This window comes from Lagopus muta, chromosome 1, assembly GCF_023343835.1.
Source record: "Lagopus muta isolate bLagMut1 chromosome 1, bLagMut1 primary, whole genome shotgun sequence".
In the NCBI taxonomy this organism is placed as follows: domain Eukaryota; kingdom Metazoa; phylum Chordata; class Aves; order Galliformes; family Phasianidae; genus Lagopus; species Lagopus muta.
In genome coordinates this window covers 173945220-173959257 of record NC_064433.1, presented here as the reverse complement: position 1 = coordinate 173959257, position 14038 = coordinate 173945220, and the positions used below count along the sequence as shown (strand labels likewise).

Here is a 14038-nt window from a genome sequence, read left to right as displayed (position 1 = left end):
GAAGGGACATTTAAGATCACCTTGTTCCAACCCCCTGCTATAGGCAGGGACACCTCCCTTTAGACCAGGTTGCTCACAGCCCCATCCAGCCTGCTTTGAATGCCTCCACATAGGACCCTCACTGGACAACCTGTGCCAGTGTCTCACCACCTTTTCTGCTTGCTAAAGCCAATTTAACTGCTAAAAGAGCATTTGAAGTAAAGTCCATTTTCCTAAAATGGAAGGTACTTTCCTCGTAATAAGGAACTCATGTCCTACATATTCCCTGAAGCCTTTGGGAAGTCCCTCAGATAAACCAAAGGGACCAGATCTGACATTCCAAAAATGCTGAGATAAAAAACAAGCAGAAAAGAATTTAAAGTGTTCACACATTTCAGATCTTCTCTATTCAAAATGCTTAAAAAAAAAAAACCTTAAAATTACAATGTTCAAGCTATCCTTAAAACCAACATATGAAGTTCGCCGTCTTAACTTTAATGAATTAGTAATTTCAGAGGAGCGATGGTTATTTCCATGCTAATTTTAGACCACTCACAAATGCTAACAGAAAGGCTTCTTGGGCAACCCCAACCCCTGCATCCCACTCTCCACCCTGTTACCATCGGGCTGGAAGATGCCTTCAGACGGACAGATGGACATGCAGTACACCCAGCAGCCCCGTTCCAGCACACCATCTGTGCTGTGGTCAGCCTGGGTTTGAGGTAGCTCAGCCTTCCCCATTGCTCCTGAGAAGCTGGAGCACTCGTTGCTCACCACACACTCCCTCTTTTCTCATCAAGCTTCAGTCAGCCTGATTGGGAACTCATGGAACTCCTACTAACTTGCAGCAGAGCTACAGATTGAAACCAAATGGTACAAAAACAGTTCATTAAAACACAAAGCTGACTGTGGCACAAATCAAGTGTTGCTCGAATTCAAAATTCTTGATAATTTGGTGAGAAAATACACGTGTGATTTCTGTTTATGTCTGGAAGTTTTCCCCAGTGTGAAAGCCGGCCTTTAAAGGAAGAGCAGATCTTTCTTGCAATGCACGTTCTTTTATGTTATGCGGCCTAGGCTGGATTGCAGCGATGTAAAAATGTACATGGAGTGACTGTATCCTGTCTGCATCCTGCAAGAATGACTTTGAAAGTTAAATGTTTCATCTCTACAGTCATATCCTGATCAACAAAGTAGGTCAATAAATAAATACATTTAATGACAAACCTAGCTTTTCTGTAAGCTGTGGTTAAACAGGAACTTGATTTGTTTTTCTGTATTCATTTCTGTTCTACAATAATGAACCCTGCACCACAATATCCGAGTACCCATTATAAGATCAGAGAAACCTTTGTGGTACCCATTTTCCTAAAAATGACTTAAAATACCCAATTCCTCATTCCCATTCTTTTGAAGTCTGTGCTTTAAGCCTGCGATCGTAACACAAAAGGCCAGAACTTTGGTCGAGAATGTTTTCACTAAGTGTTCTGATTTTGCCCAAGATAGAGGAAAACTGCATTTATCCTGCAACCTCTGTGGCAACCTTTGTAACTCTTGGAATAGCTTTCAAACCTCTTCAAGCATAAGCTGATGTTAACCCTGTTTGCACACTGTTGTCATTCGTATTCGGGTTGGATATTAGGCAAAATTCCTTCCCCAGAGGAGTGGTGAGGGGTTCCCTGGGGAGGTGCAGTCACTGACCCTGGAGATGTCCAAGAACCACGTGGCTCTGAGGAACGTGGCCAGTGGGCATGGTGGGGACGGGTTGGGCTGCCAACTTGCACCACAGCCTTCATCAAAGCTCTCGACAGCCATTTCCAATGTGTCTGATGGAGCAGCAGGGCACCTAGGGCTGCCCTGACACCTCATGCCCACCAAGCGCTGCCCCGGAGCAACCATTGCGGCCGAGGCCACATTTACTTTGAGAAGGTCCCTCCTGGAGCTCCCGCAGGCCATCAGCAGTGACACATTTGCCACCTGCACACACTTGTGACCCACAGAGAACTAGAAGGGTTTGGTGGCAGGAAAAGGCAGGGTTGGAACAGGTTGGACCAGGCTGGATGTGGCTCTGGGCAGCCTGGTCTGATGGTTGGTGACCCTGCACATAGCAGGGGGGTTGAAACTCGATGATCTTTGAGCTCCTTTTCAACCCAGGCCATTCTATGATTCTATGAACTTCCTACACTGTGCAGCTGCCAGCAGGTGCGAGGGATCGCCTGCACACCGGGGGTGACTCAGCAAGCGGCAGCCCCCAGGAAAAGCAGACCTTGCTCAACGCAGGCACAGGGTTCTGCATGGCCGCACAGAAACAGCCCCGCGGCCTGGGAGCGAGCCAGCGTCCACACAGCGCGCGCTGAGAGCCACCAACAGCGGCCATCAACGGCCGCCCGCTGAGCGCGGCCACCGCCCCTCCCGCTCGGCTCCACCCCCTCCCTCGAGGCCACGCCCTCTCGAGGCCACGTCCATCCTGTGCGGCCGCGCCCCGCGAGGCCACGCCCCCCTCTGCTGGGGTCCGAGCACCGGAAGTGACGAACAGGAAGCGGAAGTGGCTGAGAGCGTGGAGTGAGGATGGTGAGTGCGGGCTGGCTGTGAGCCGGCGTTTTGCTGCCGCCGCTGCCGCCGTTCTTTTCGTGAAGGCGGCGGGGGGCGGTCGGTCTGCCTGCTGCTCTAGCCGCCGCCTCTGCCCTTTGGCAGAATGGTGGGCGTTGGGCGGGCGGAGGGGCCGTGCTGAGTCACGGGAATCCGGCGCGGCCCAATTCCGAGCTCCGCTATGCGGGCAGCGGCGCCGGTAGGCACGGAGCGCTGAGAAGGAGGGAGCTTCGTTCAGAGAATGCGGCGGTGGGCTTGCGGGGTCCCTGACTCGCCCCTGCGTGGGGTGGGCAGTGCTCTGGCATAAGCGGGGCCCCGGGTTACTTCACGGCAGCGCTGCGTGGCTTCCTCCTTGCGTTTTAGTTGCTTGTGCTCTGATCTTTCGTCTCATCTTTGAGGCGATTTCTCTCTTCTGTGTGTTTGCTTCGCAGCGGTCTCACGGAAGTCTGATTGTTGTTGAGTGTGATGATTGGTAGATGATGTATATAGGATTACAGAGTAGTTTGGGTTGGAAGGGATCTCAAAGCTCACTCGGTTCCACCTCCGTACCGTGGGTAGGAACACCACCCAGCAGCTCAGGCTGCCCAGGGCCCAATCCAGCCTGGCCTTGAGTGTTTCCAGGGCGGGGGTGCCCACAGCTTCTCTGGGCAACATGTGCCAGTGCCTCGCTGGCCTTTGAGTAAAGGATTTTCTATTAGCATCTAACCTAAACCTGCCTTTTTCTAGTTTAATCCCAATGTCCTATCACTATAAAATCCTGTAAAAAGTTGATATCCCTCTTGTTTGTAAGTTTCCTCTGAGTACTGTAAGGTTGCATTGAGGTGTGCCCCAGAGCTTTCTCTTCTCTAAGCTGAACAAGCCTTCCTTAGCCTTTTTTCATAGCAGAGGTGCCCCAGCCCTCTGAGCACCTTTGTGGCCTTCCTCTAAACACAGTTCAGTAGCTTTGCGTCCCTCCTGTGCTGTTGGCCTTCCAGGCTCCAAACACACTGCTGCCTGATGTTGAATTTTTTTACCCTCAAGCCCTTATGCATGCACATAATAGCAGCTATTTTAGGTTTTTCTCATCAGTACCAGCTTACTGACTGTTACCATGGCAACATGTTGATACAGGAGGTCTTAGTTGTGAGCACATGTTTTCTGTTTAATCCTGTGTTGCTGCTGGAGGGAACTCCTGTATTGAGCAGCTCATCACTGTCACCTTCCAGAGACATCAGTGTGTTGGTGAGGCACTCTGTATGAATAATGCTGAGATTGCTTCAGTAAAATCAGACAGGTTAGCTTTAAATCAGTTGTCAGGTTATGGTGGCTTCATATAATATATCTGTGAGGTGTGATATTCTAGTTTCTGCTACAAGTTAGTGTTTCTCCTTTGCTCTTTCCATGAGCAAAGATATTAGAATGCTAGAGTACACCTCTTCATGGGGAGCCTAAAACCATGGGCATGATCAATTTGATCTGAACTGATTCTTAAGGGATTAACTGTGTCTGTACTGAAGCCAAGCATGATCTTTCTTCCCTTCCATCCTTGAAGTGCAGGGTGGAATCTAACAGGAGTTAATTGTTTCTGCCACATCCCCAAAAAGTTTTGTTACTACCTTTAGCCATCAAACTCTGAAATAATTCATTTAATCGTTTTTTTTTTTTTTTTTTAAATTAAAGAGACTCTGAAGTGTAGGACTTGTACAAGAGTTGTTTGAGGAGCCTTGAAGCAATTTTTCATTTACTTTATCTAACAGCACATATGAAAGAGGCCTGCTTCTGCTATAATAATCCTTACTTTGTGTTACAGGAGTCCAGAGGAGCTTCTTCTCTGTTGAAAGACAGTATCCCAATTACTGATTTTTCACTTCCTGGATCATTTGAAGCTTATGGTCTGCGCAGAGGGTATGCTTTGCTTTTTTGTTTTTTCGTGTTAAATTGTTCTATAGCTAATGTTAAACTTCTAATGTGTGAGGAAAATCTGTTCTTAAATGCTTGCTTTTTAAACAAGGTTCTTGGCAGGTGAATCTGTAAGCCTAAATAATAAGCTATAGCCTGATGCCCGTGAGTTTAGTCACATTCTTTTAAATTTTCTGTTAAACATCCCTTCAAGAAGTAGGTAATATTTGATGTTCCTTTTTAGAAAAATGCTGGGCAATTATTGGTCTTTGTGAAATAAATGCTAGTTGGAATATACATGTATTAATTTTTTGAAACTAATTTTTTTCCTTGCATTTCTAGGTTTTCTTGTGTGAAAAATGAGTTGGTGCCCAGCCACCCACTGGAGTTGTCAGAAAAAAATGTAAGTATAATGTTAAATGTCACCTTTTTCACTCTTACTGTGGACTTTAATTTAGTGTTGTGGTTCATTGGGTTGTTCTGCGCACCAGCCAGGAAGGTGGAAGAGGGTTTTGCCTTTAGCAAAGTAAAAGTGTGTAACAGCAGTAATGTTTTATTTGTGCACTGCTGGCAACTTTATTTAACGATTAAGCTTCTACTCGTGACTCTTAGTATGTAAGCGGGCCTCCAGTTCAGGGTTTACCTAGTGAGGTATAGCCAGCTGAAGGCTCTGAGTTCAACCTCTGCAGTTAGGTTGGCAGCACACCTGTCACCTCTGGAAGGCTAATCTTCCTGTTTTGTCTTTAGGTTTGCCATATGTCTTCATTGTTAGATTTTTTTTTTGTGTGACCCATAGATATTTTACTCTACATTACGTTATCCCATCTAGAAATTGTATGCAGACAGTTTGTTCTAACTGTAGTCTTGTCCAGCTTAGTCATCACTTGTGGGCTGTTTCAAAGTGGCCTGTGGATCATAGGTTCAACGTTCTGTTATGAGCACTGAGTACAGGTTTTAAAATAAGACATTGGTACTCTTTGGTTTGCTTTACAATTGCGTGTTATGTTGACACTGCAGGTATGTTGTTAGGACTGGGAAAGTCAGAATTGGAGCCAGGTGACTCAAGCTTCAGGACTATTGAGAACTGTCTGTTGCATACTTCAGTAGTCACAAGCCAGTACTTTTTTGTTTTTTTAAAAACAACAGCCCACCTCTATTATGTAGATGATTTTCTTTGTCTTACTGATCAGTTTTAGAACAGCTTCTAAAATTATGAGCTTTTTGATATTTTTTAGAGTGATCTCTAAAATCGTATATATGATAAAGAGAAAAGATATATTCCAAGTGTTTTCAAGTAGTCTGTAATAGAGTAAATAAGAGTAAAATTCACAATGTCTGCTTTCTGTTCTTACATTAAACCAGACTTAGTTTCCCTTTTCTGTGCTTGTAATATTGTGGCAAAGTAGTGCACAACTACACCACTTGGTGGAGTTACACATCCTCAGTGTCAAAAAAAAATAATAAAAAAATTACTTTGCTTGATTTATAATAAAATCCTGCAGAATTCAATTTCAGTTCTATAAAACAGATGTTACTGCATCACTTCCATGTACATTTGATGTGAGTATGATGGTATCATATGATGCCCCGTCCCTGGAGGTGTTCAAGGCCAGGTTGGATGGGGCCCTGAGCAGCCTGGTCTAGCATTAAATGGGGAGGTTGGTGGCCCTGCATGTGGCAGGGGGGTTGGAGATTTGTGATCCTTGAGGTCCCTTCCAACCTGGGCCATTCTATGATTCTGTGATTACTGGATTTTTTTATACCTGCATTAATTAGCAATTTCATTGAAGCAGGACATTGCAGATCTCTTCCACGCTCATATTTGAAAGTTGCTTTTTCTAAAAACTAAAAGCATTTTTTGTTTGTGGCAGTTCCAGTTAAATCAAGATAAAACAAACTTTGCCATGCTGAGAAATATTCAAGGACTCCACGCGCCCTTAAAGCTGCAGATGGAACTCAGGGCAGTGAAACAGGTAGGCATGCCTTATTGAACTGCCACTGCTTCAACCATGTGAGAGCATCTTTGGGAATGTAAGGTTTCAGAAAGACATCTTTCTGTCTTGCAGTACAACCATTTGGTTTCCAAAAGTAGTTTTCACCGAACTGTTAAAAAGAATTATTGCAGTCAGTAATTTTCAGAGCAGTCAGTGTGCTAAAGGCCTTCAGCTGCTGCTGTTTTATTTGCTACTTGTTGAAGTGGTAAGCATTCTTAAGCTTTCTGTGGACGAGCTTTCTATTTTTCCCCTTAATTCAAAAATTAATACTTTCCTGTGTGTAGCATATGACATTCATAAGGAGTATCTGCAGCTGTAGGGAGAAGAAAGCTTGGGGCTCTGAAGCAGGTATTGATGTGGGAGTAGATACAGAGGTAATGCAAAACCTGAAGCAGGAAATCTGGCATGTGCTTAGTATTTCTTTACAGCTGTTCTTGTAAGATCAAGGAAGGTCTACAGGAAATTCAAAGGTTTTTAACTCTTAATTGGGAAGCTGAGGCCACCTCCTTTTCCCTTTTATCCCCTGGATGGAGACTAGTTGGAACGTGGCTGACTTTGTCCCTTAGGAAACACAGTTTGGTGGTCCACGTAAATTATTTTTGTTACTTGTTGAAAATAATCAAGCTACTAAGGGTTGTTTTTTCATGTAAGCGTGAGCAATTTGTGCAACCTGGTGCAGGGAACCTGCTTTGGCAGGGGGTTGGACTCGATGATCTCTGGAGGTCCCTTCCAACCCCTACGATTCTGTGACTCTGTGAATTTTATGCTCCCTTCCAGTGGATTTTGTGCTACTGAACCACACTGAGTTCCATTAAACTTGGAAGAAATTTCTTGTCCTGAAGATGAAAGGCAAGAGACAGGATATATGAAAATGTTCCTTTATCTCAACTGTACTCTCTTGTGAGGAAAAATCTTTTTCCTAACTGATATGCAGAAAATGAGACAGTTGAGGGCTAAGATCCTGCTACTGTATCTCCACAAACATTTGAGGGTGAGAAACATGGTGATTTTAAAAGACTCTTTGCTCCTTGCTTTTGTGTGTCTTCTTAGGTATAGAAGCTCCTTTGTGGTTTAATTACACCTTTCTGAAGTGTTTAAGGGAATAGTTTGTATTGGGACATCTGACAGTTGTACCAGCAGTTAGACTGTAGACCCTCCACGACTTCATGGGAGCAGAACAGGAAGAAAAAGAAGCACAACTTTTTAAAACCAATAGCTGCACTGCAGTGAAATGTAGAAACCAGGTGAAAGGCTGCTCTTCTCAAAACTGTGATGAGGGTGATGGTGATGGTAGGTTTTGATATTGATGTGTGCTGGTAGTTCTCTTACTTTATCATTGTTTTCAAAGGAACAGGTGACTGCCTGTCACTTTTCTCAGTCACAGAATAGCTCAGATTGGAAAAGACCTTAAAGATCATCAAATCCAACTGCAACTTAACCATGCTGCCCTAACAGCCACCTGTAAATTACGTCCCCAAGCACCACATCCAGGGGGTGTTTAAATACATTCAGGGATGGTGACTCACACTTCAGAAATGCAAAGATCTCCATTTCAGTCTTGCAAAAACCTTTAACTCTTGTTGTCCTTTTACAGGCCCAGCGTCTCCCATTTCTTCACAGCTCAAATATGGCACTGGATACTCTGAGAGGAAATGATGAATGCATCGGTTTTGAGGATATTCTTAATGGTATGTACATAGTTTTGAATATTTTAGAAACGCTTAAAGGTGAAATTTAGGAACTGTGTAGCTCTTTGCCACTAGGGAATAAGACCTTTAAAAGCTGTCATGGTTTTATGACTGGGAAAAAAAAAAAAAGGAAAAAATTGGAAATAAAAAATTGAGTTCCAAAAGGTAAAGAAGCACCTGGGAAAGATGAATAGGTGTGGTTCAGTTGCTAGTTGCATGGAATGTAATCTGCAGTGCTAAGTAAGTCTGTATTTGTTTTTGGGCTGGGTTTCTTGAGGAGCTGAAGATGATGCTTTTATGCTGGATGTCTGATCCCCAGAGATTTTTGAACTAATTTCACAGATTTTGAAAGGCAGAGATTACAAAGACATAAGTTTTTTTTATAAGTTCTATAATTAGAAAGAAAGATTAGAGGACAAAATCATTAATATGCCTTACTTGTGAGAGGAAAAAGCAGTCCAATACAGCTGTAGTGGACCTTTCTTCCAAGGTGCATTTGCAGCCTTTTTTTTTTGACATGGACTTTTGTATGGAAGTGAGGTTCATTCTGTCAGTGATTGGTATGGCTTGTGTTTCCCACGTGTTCCTGGATAGTCTTTCAATACAGCAGCCAATATGAACCATACTGAGGGCAAGGGAGGAATCTCAGAAGATCGTTAAGGGCATAGGATTTTTGTGAAACAAGGCAGTAGGTTGGAAAAAGAACACGAGCATGTTCCAGCTAGCAGAAGGGCTGAATGATCAACTCCTCTTGTGCTAAAGAAAAGTTGCATTGGAAAGGTGTATGGGACCTGTGGAAGAAGCTATGATCAGACTTGCATTTTATTAGATACAGATCTCATTTAGCCATTATAGGATGTTGTGCTTTTGTAGAACTACTTGGTTTTACTTGAGCAGTTCCCTTCTGCCCCCTTACAAAACACTCACATCACTGTTCCACTGTAGGTGTACTGGTTATCTGATCATTGCTTTGGACAGAGGTGCACTGTGCAGTACTGTCAAGAATCAATTGAGCAATTTTTGCACTAAGCATTACAATGAAAAAATTAAGTATGGTCACCTTCATAGTTCTTATTGGTCTTTGTAGCTTGGTAAAAGCCTAATGCTTTTGACTCTTTTTTTTCTTCAGATCCTTCACAAAGTGAAGTTATGGGAGAGCCCCACATGATGATGGAATACAAACTTGGTTTATTGTAACAAAATGTACTCCAGAATGTTTTGTGTGTGTCTTTATACTGCAAATCTAAATATGTGATCACTAAATTGACTCTCAGCGTTAAACAGTCATGCAGATATCATTTGCTTTCCTTGGTGAAAAGGCATATTAAATGTTTGAAGTCCATACATTGTTCTGTGCTTGTTGTCAATTATATAAATGTCCTGTAACTAGACAGCTTAAATAATGTCTCCTCATACACTGCTCAGGATAAGTCTCTTAGTTATGGAAATGCTATACATGTGTACAAGAAATCCAAGTACCCATGCATTTTAAAAGTGATTATTGTAGGTAAATGCATTTAATGGATGTTCTTGCAGAAGAACTTTTTAAGGAGGAAACAAAGATGTTTTCCATCAAGTAATGCTTTGTTCATGAAAACTTCCATACACTTTTTTAAGCATTGAATAAAAGTTTGCAATAAATGCTGTTGTGTTCCAAAATATAATGAATTGTGAATCGTGGATCTCTTGTCCACAACACAGTGTTGTTACTTTTTCTTGCCATTACTTTAAAGATCTTTAATTTCTGCACTGCCAGTGGAATCCTGCTGCATGCATTTCCTCCCTCCTGTTAAGGCAGCTGGAGTGGTTTGGCATTGCAGGCAACCATGAGAACAACCAGACAGACTTTTCCAGTCTTTATTGTATTGCCTGTGATGGACAGACACCATATGTCTGTGACCACCCCCTCTGTGTGTTTACTAATGGAACAAAAGGGGTTGTGGTTCAAAATGGATAATCTCTTGTCATCTGCAGGGAGTGTGAAACAATACTTCTGAGGCAGGAATTATTTTATCCAGCAGATTTTTATTACTCTTAGGTGAAGTGCTAAGGGTGCTGCTATAGATGATGTTAGCAGAAATGAGAAATGTTGCTACAAACCTGTTAAAATCCCCAGAACCTCAAGCATCTCTTGGGCTTTTCAGTGTGCTTAAAACTGCCATAAACTCCTTACACATATGCACCACAGCTTCTAGCTTGTCTTCATGTAAATTTCATGGTGCTCTTATGCATATTTATTGCAAAATGCTGCAGCAAATTAAAAACACTGAGATGACGAGATAATTTATTGGTGGTTTTGTTGTTTTTTTAAGAAACTTAAAATTGCCTTTTAAGAGTTGGAGAGATCAGAGGTTTTCTAATGAAGTAAAAATTAAGCCCTCAGTTGTATCTGTTGCCTCAGTGAGGTTATATGAAAGGACTAATAAATTTAACATGAAAGCATAGACCTACTCGATGTTTTATGTAGCTGTTCTTTCTGTGAGCTGCTATGCTTTAAATTAGCAGGAAACGCTGCTCATGTTCAATAAAAGTGAAATTTCTTAGTGGATATGTCTGAAGCAAGAGCAAGCTGTTGCAGAGCAAGTAGGTCGGGTTTCACCAGACTTTGTGTTGTGGTAGGCTCAGGGCAGGGTGAGATCAAACCATCTTCAGAGCAGGGAAGTTGCATTGTTCATCATGTCTGTAAGGATGCTAATTTTAGGAGTCAGCCAGGCTGGAAAGCAAATGGTGTCTATGAAGCACATACAAGAATTTATGTGGTATGCTGTTAATGTAATGGAAGTCAAAGGCAAAGAGCTTTTGGGATTAAAAGGAAGTGTTACTACTAAAATGGTTGAGGGGGAAGCTGGTCTTTCTGGCTCAGCCCCTTCTCCCTGTCTCTCCAGGCTTCCTTCTGTGAGGCTGCAAGCAGCAGCTCACAAGCAGAGCCTGAGCAGATGTGCACGGTGTAAGGTGTGTGGCCGGCTGGGTCAGCCCTGCTGCTAGGGCTCATCTGGGACTCAGCCTGAGCCATGGGAGGAAGGTGCTCTCAAGTGCATGCAGCACTGCAGCTCCTACACTGACCTGTGGCCCCCACAGCAGTGTTGGATCTGTTCTGCAGTTCATCTCCTATTGGTGCTGATGTTGTGGGCAGCATCCCTTCCTCTCCCCCAGCACAGGAGGGAAGCAAAATCACATCTTCCTGCACTGCAGTTTGTTTGCTATGACTGCACAGACAGCAGCGTATCACCGCTGTATGCTGCTTGCATTAGTGTTACTCTACCAGTCCTCCTGTTGGCCACTTGCCAAAAGCCACATGAAGAACTACAAATACAACACAGAATTTAGACCAAATTTCACTTGATTTCTGTTAAAATAATCTGTATTTAAATACAAATAAATCGACTGCTACATACTTGAATATAAAGCACATTAGTACCTGGTTTCCTCAACATTTTCAATGCTAGGCACTTTAAAAACACAAATCGTACCCTTCATGTGTTTTGGCTGAAACTTAGCAATCCCATACACTGTGTCTAGCTGAAATATTCTGTAAACAGCAAATACTTGGTACAGCAACATCGAACCTTACCAAAGCCATTCCCAAAGTGCACGTGCACCTTTTTATTCCCAGCAGAGTGCAGCCACAGAACTGCCTTGCTACCTTCATTGAAGAAGTGAAGGCATACCCCTGTTTTTTTTTCCACTTCCAGGCACTGTGCAATAGTTAATTTCACAAACACCTAGAAAACTGCTTAATGAAGACGAAAGGAAGACAGTGCAGTCTTTGTGCTGAAACTCTTTACATCAGTGTATCCTTAATGTCTCTACAAGTACTTGTTAAGTTTTGGACCCAGTGATTACTGTAAAGCTCATCTTGCTTCTTACGCAAGTTGGCAGCAACTTGGGCACCTCAGGGGTGAAGAGTTACACAGTTTTATTTACTGGCTAGTGCATAAACTAGGAAAAGCTAATGATCTTTAATTGCCAACATAAGTTTTGGTTAATGAGGACAGAAGCAAAATAGTCATCCATATTAGTTAGCATTTTCTCTCCTGGAGAAAACTGACTTTATAGAATCACAGAATGGCCTGGATTGAAAAGGACCTCAAAGATCATCTCGTTTCAACCTCCTGCTATATGCAGGGTCTCCAGCCACCAGACCAGGCTGCCCAGAGCCACATCCAGCCTGGCCTTGAATGCCTCCAGGGATGGGGCATCCACAGCCTCCTTGGGCAACCTGTTCCAGTGCGTCACCACCTTCTGTGTGAAAAACTTCCCCCTAATATCTAACCTAAACCTCCTCTGTCTCAGTTTAAAACCATTCCCCCTTGTCCTATCACTATCCACCCTCATAAACAGCCGTTCCCCCTCTTGTTTATACTCTCCCTTCAAGTACTGGACAGCCATGATGAGGTCTCCCCAGAGTCTTTTCTTCTCCAAGCTAAACAAGCCCAGTTCCCTCAACCTTTCCTCATAGGAGAGGTGCTCCAGCCCTCTGATCATCTTAGTGGCCCTCCTCTGGACCTGCCCCAAGAGCTCCACGTCCTCCTGCATCATTTCCCCCAATAACAGATAGCAGTGATCTTTTCTCTCAGAGTGGTGAGGCTCAGGCTGCCCTGAGAGCTGTGGGCGCCCCATCCCTGCAAGCACTCAAGGTCAGGCTGGGTGCAGCCCTGGGTGGCCTGAGCTGCTGGGAAGCATCCCTGCACATGGCAGGGGCTGGGTGGGCTGTAAGCTCCATTCCAACTCTAACCATTTTTTGGTTGTATGACGTATCATGAACAACACTGCCTTTCAAACAAAAAGGATCCATGATAGCACTGCCCTGATGCACTATTACGTGCCACTGAGGAGCTCTGCAGAAGTACTCTTGGTAATAACGATCTGTCTCCCAATACATTTCGATTTTTCTAACTACTCTTTCTTGGGGAAGACAGTCACATACAACCTATCTCTCCTTTCAGGGATCAGGACAATTTTGGCTATAGAACTCTCTCCTAAAATAACACATGGGAGTGATCTTTAATAGGGTGTTCATTCCCACTTTTTTTTATTCCCACTTTTGCTATGCTGTGCATTCCAAAAGCTAATACTGTGGCTAGTTTCTGCCTATAGATCTCAAGGAAAAAGCTGAAGAATCAACACAAAAACTGATCTCTAGGTTTAGAGCTCTTCATGATTTGCAATGTGACCCAGAGCAAGTCACTTCTCCTGTCTGTTGATTTCTGTTTCTCTGAAACAGGGGGGATAATATATTGTAAAGGGAAGTTCCCAGCAGCATTTGTAAAGTGCTCTGAAGATTAGAAATGTTATTCAAATGCAAATAAATTACACTGCATTCATTTTAAGATGCTTAGGTGCACAGTTCAGATTTGGTCACCTCATTTCAGAATTAATAAAAAAAGTATCTGAAGATCCACTGAAAAAAAAAGCTGTTACAGCCTTTCATTAGAAACACAAAGTGAGTTCAGTGCTGCCAGCTTAACTGGAAAACAAGAAATATCCATGGGACAAAACATAGAGGTGTCTTTAGGTAGTCTCCAATATGTGAAAAAAATGATGAAAGATTTATAATTTAAAAATAAATGTGCAGTATGGCCTCTGCAAAATGTAGGCACAGGCCTAACTTCACACTCTTACAGTCTGGAAATTTTGTAAGTGTGAATTTTAAGTGTCCATTTTAAGAACTAAATCACAGGCAAGCTCCAAACACCATACATTCAACTTGCATAAACATTCTCTGGTAACTGCAGAGAGGAAAGTCTTACAGCAGGTACAAGTCTTGCTTTCCGTTCAGTTGCTTTCTGAAAGAGGTACCTTTTTGTTTAGTAATTTTAGACAGTTCTGTGGGCTTCACAGTTAAGATGGAGCTTTTAAGATGTATGCAGTGGACTGCATGCACAGCTGGCACGAGCTCCACTGGCTCCA

The 14038-nt window shown here is 43.1% G+C and overlaps 1 protein-coding gene across 4 annotated transcripts in view; it reads left to right on the top strand.

The window, feature by feature from the left end:
* Positions 1 to 9792, top strand: part of LOC125688121 (proteasome maturation protein) — a 383306-nt gene extending 373514 nt beyond the window's left edge. For 2 of the 4 annotated variants that reach the window (XM_048933736.1, XM_048933735.1), the window contains exons 2-6: positions 4358 to 4452; positions 4789 to 4849; positions 6318 to 6419; positions 8035 to 8128; positions 9258 to 9792. In XM_048933736.1, the coding sequence (XP_048789693.1) occupies positions 4358 to 4452; positions 4789 to 4849; positions 6318 to 6419; positions 8035 to 8128; positions 9258 to 9325 (420 nt within the window). In that variant the 3' untranslated portion in view covers positions 9326 to 9792. Of the gene's footprint in view, positions 1 to 2442; positions 2551 to 2572; positions 2768 to 4357; positions 4453 to 4788; positions 4850 to 6317; positions 6420 to 8034; positions 8129 to 9257 lie in introns of those variants that run through there. The other 2 variants (XM_048933734.1, XM_048933733.1) reach the window with 2 other exon arrangements.
* Positions 9793 to 14038: the final 4246 nt, after the last annotated feature.